General features: G+C 28.2%; 1 protein-coding gene across 1 annotated transcript in view; it reads left to right on the forward strand.

Moving 5' to 3' along the window:
* The first annotated feature begins 3566 nt into the window (after positions 1-3566).
* LOC102606060 (tyramine N-feruloyltransferase 4/11-like) overlaps positions 3567-4178 on the forward strand; it is a 2428-nt gene continuing 1816 nt past the window's right edge. Inside the window, exon 1 of the mRNA XM_006365019.2 lies at positions 3567-4057. Within this exon, the coding sequence (XP_006365081.1) occupies positions 3646-4057 (412 nt within the window). The 5' untranslated portion in view covers positions 3567-3645. The remainder of the gene's footprint in view (positions 4058-4178) is intronic.

Here is a 4178-nt window from a genome sequence, read left to right on the forward strand (position 1 = left end):
TATGAGAAAGAAAATTAACTAATAAGCAATATCATTGATTAAGTAAGATGCATAAAAGAAAAACAATCGAAAATTAACTAATAAGCAATAATTAATTAAGTAACTAATCAGTAATTCCTAAAATGTCCCCACTAAAATTAACTAATGAGCAGTATCATTAATTAATAATTAAGAAGCTCAAAAGAAAAAAACAAAAATTGAAAAATTAAGATGCTGAAAAGAAAAACAAAAGAAAATTAACTAATAATTCCAAAAAGTACCCCTTACTATCCTAAGCTCCTCAATTAATAATTTAAAAGCTCAAAAGAAAAACACAAAAATTAAAAATTAAATATAAGAAGCTGAAAAGAAAAACAAAAGAAACTTAACTATTTATTTCAAAAATACCCCTAACTACTCCAAACAAAAAAATTATTTGCACCCTATGCTCTCTCATTGTTGTGTGAGCACTTTATAATTAGTAGTGCTCTCAATCCGTGGCCATTTCCATAGTTTTGTTTACGGGTGGACATAAATATTAAAAAGTTAAAAGAAACTGAAAAATCCAAGTAACTAATTTGGTGCTTCGATTTTGGCATTTGGATTTCGTTCTTTTTTTAAAAAAAAAAAGTTGGTTTGATTCTTAAATTTGATGGTTGATTTAAGGATTGAGATTTTTTGGTGTATTAAAGAACCAAAATTTTATGAAAAATATTATTAAAAAATAGTAAGACTTCTATATTTGGACACTTAACTTTTTGTCGAAAATCTTATATAATGTAGCAAAGATGTACACTGTATTTAATAACTATAATAACATTTTAAGAAAATTATATTTTATAATTATGTTTTATTTTTCTAGCATCTCTCCCAATTTCATCCGCCTCTCTTTTATCTCGCTTTTTTACTAGGTTCTCTCATCCCTCTAACCATCTCTCTCCCTATCTCACCCCCACCCCCTCTCTCTCTCTATATATATAGTATTCTGTATTTCACAATGTGATACTAGTACAATTATAGAATTCATTCAACTGTATGTATGTTGACTGGTACTAGCAAACAACGAGTGGTTATTCGATTTTTTTAAATATTTATGTATAAATTATAATCTGTATTTCTGTATTGTGAATGAATACAAGAGATAGATAAAAGAGCGAATAAATACAAGTGATACGACTATATCAAGTGATATGACCAGGGGTGGACCCACGTTGTATCCAGGGGGTTCACCCGAACCCCCATGGCAAAAAATTACACGGTATATATAAGGTAAATTTTTTGTATTTCTGTAGATATATATATTTTGAACCCCCTCAATAACAAAGAGAAACTGATGGCGCAGTGGCTAGTACCCACAAAATTATGTTGTACGTCACCGGTTCAAATCCCACTGAAAGCGTTTTTTTTTTATTCAGTTTCAGTTTTTTTTTTTTAATTTTCAGTTCTGTTTTTTTAGTTTTTTTTTACTTTAAAAAATATGCTAAAAGTTTGGTTTTAAACCCGTAGGAATTCAAGGTTTCCATTTCTAAAGACTTATTTCACGTTTTTACTTTTATTTTTCGAACCCCCTGAACGAAAATCCTGCGTCCGCCACTGGATATGACATGTATCAACTTGTATGTATCAAACACAACCTATATGTATAAGACTATATTCATTGATACAATCTATATTTATCAAATACAGTCTGTATCTAGCATTTCTCCTCTCTCTTTCTCTCAAAAATCTTGCTCACCTCTCTTTCCTTTCTCCCAACACTTGCTAGATTTCTAATTAGCTCTAAACATTTGCCGTTTACGATTTTTTCTCTCTTTTCATTCAGCAGCCGGCGAAACCCAACTGCACAAGCCCAAGGCCCAACAATTACTGCCCAAACATGCCGGCCAATTAGATAAATGTTTGAGCAACTTTCACATATAGCAAACATAAAAATTATATTTATATGTTATAGCTATAGTTTGCATAATTGCGCTCTATAGCAAATTTTATGTTTGCTATGGAGCTTTTGATTTGTATAATTCGCTACAAACATCCAATTTTATACAAATTGTTCAGTTTTGTATAAATTCATTTATATATTGTAATTTGTACAATATGATCTGTATTTGTATAAATATAAGTGATAAGACGAAAATATATGTATTTGTATTTGTATATACACCTTTCTCTCGTTTTTATACAAATACAAACACATTTTATACCGAAATGTATAAAATAACTAATTGTATACCAACTCAGATGGCAAAAAAAGGGGATGTTTGCTGCGAATTACAATTAAAATAAACTATGGCTACAACATTTAATTTGAATTAACAGTTTGTTATTTCATACAATTTTCCCTAAATGTTTCTACCATATTTTCTAGTTCTCTCTATAATTTGAAATAATTACATATTGTCTCACAAATATTTCATGTCAGATTTTTTAACTCAAATACATGTATTTTTGCTATTTGATGCATGACTAAAATAGGGAGAAAGACGAGCAAGATAGAAGGGATAGACGAGCGAGATAATCTATATATACATGTATATGGATATTAGATAGAAAGAGAGGGGAGTGAGAGAGGAAAATGGCAAGCGAGATAGCTAGATACAAGCGAATTTATTTTCTGTGTATATAATTAATTAATGAAGGATATGATTACCAATTTATCATACGCAAAATATCAAAATCAAATTTAAAATTATTAAACCATACTAAATCTTTTTTATATATCAAAATCAAATTTAAAATTATTAAACCATACTAAATCTTTTTTATATATCAAAATCAAATTTAAAATTATTAAACCATACTAAATCTTTTTTATATATCAAAATCAAATTTAAAATTATTAAACCATACTAAATCTTTTTTATATATCAAAATCAAATTTAAAATTATTAAACCATACTAAATCTTTTTTATATATCAAAATCAAATTTAAAATTATTAAACCATACTAAATCTTTTTTATATATCAAAATCAAATTTAAAATTATTAAACCATACTAAATCTTTTTTATATATCAAAATCAAATTTAAAATTATTAAACCATACTAAATCTTTTTTATATATCAAAATCAAATTTAAAATTATTAAACCATACTAAATCTTTTTTATATATCAAAATCAAATTTAAAATTATTAAACCATACTAAATCTTTTTTATATATCAAAATCAAATTTAAAATTATTAAACCATACTAAATCTTTTTTATATATCAAAATCAAATTTAAAATTATTAAACCATACTAAATCTTTTTTATATGAATATAATATCTTAAAAATTGGAAATCAAAATTATCGAACTAATTTTTTTAATTATGTATGATGCCACGTCAGTATACACCAAACGTGGTAAAGAAAAAGAGAAGTTCTTTTACATTATAAAATGACAACATTTGAAAAATGGGTCAACTTTAGTTTACGGCTCCCACCAAATTTTGTATTTGTAGGAAATAGAAAAGAAATTTCATGAGAAGCTTGACTCTTTTATCCATGTTATAATAACACGCACGTTTGAGTTGAATTCCACCAACCAAATAAAGTATTACAAAAAAGAGACCAAATTCACCACTATAAATAACCATTGGTATTATCTTTCCATACAGTATCCCATTTCTAATTAAAAACTTCATCCTACTCCTTTCAACAATATCTCTTTTGCCTTAAAACAACTATGGCTCCTGCTCTTCAACAACCAACTCCATCTGAAACAATAACCATCGATGCATCATCGGAATCCAACAATGTTACCATCACTGGAAAGATATACACAAGAGTCCGTCTGGCTACGAAATCTGATCTGTCTCATATATACCAATTGTTTTACCAAATCCATGAATACCATAACTATACTCATTTATACAAATCTACCGAGTCCTCCTTAGCCAATTTGCTTTTTAAAGAAAATCCTCTTCCACTTTTCTACGGTCCATCGGTACTTCTACTTGAAGTCTCTCCAACCCCTTTTAACGAACCCAAAAATACCACAAATGAAGGGTTCAAGCCTGTCCTTACAACGTTTGACCTTAAATTCCCTGTGGTGGAAGGACAAGTTGAGGAGTTCCGATCAAAATATGATGATAAGAGTGATGCTTACATAGCGGGATATGCTTTCTTCTACGCGAATTATTCTTGCTTCAATGACAAGCCAGGATTTTATTTTGAGAGTCTTTACTTCAGAGAGAGTTATAGAAAGTTGGGAATGGG

The sequence above is a fragment of the Solanum tuberosum genome, unplaced genomic scaffold (assembly GCF_000226075.1).
Source record: "Solanum tuberosum cultivar DM 1-3 516 R44 unplaced genomic scaffold, SolTub_3.0 scf00530, whole genome shotgun sequence".
Taxonomy (NCBI): domain Eukaryota; kingdom Viridiplantae; phylum Streptophyta; class Magnoliopsida; order Solanales; family Solanaceae; genus Solanum; species Solanum tuberosum.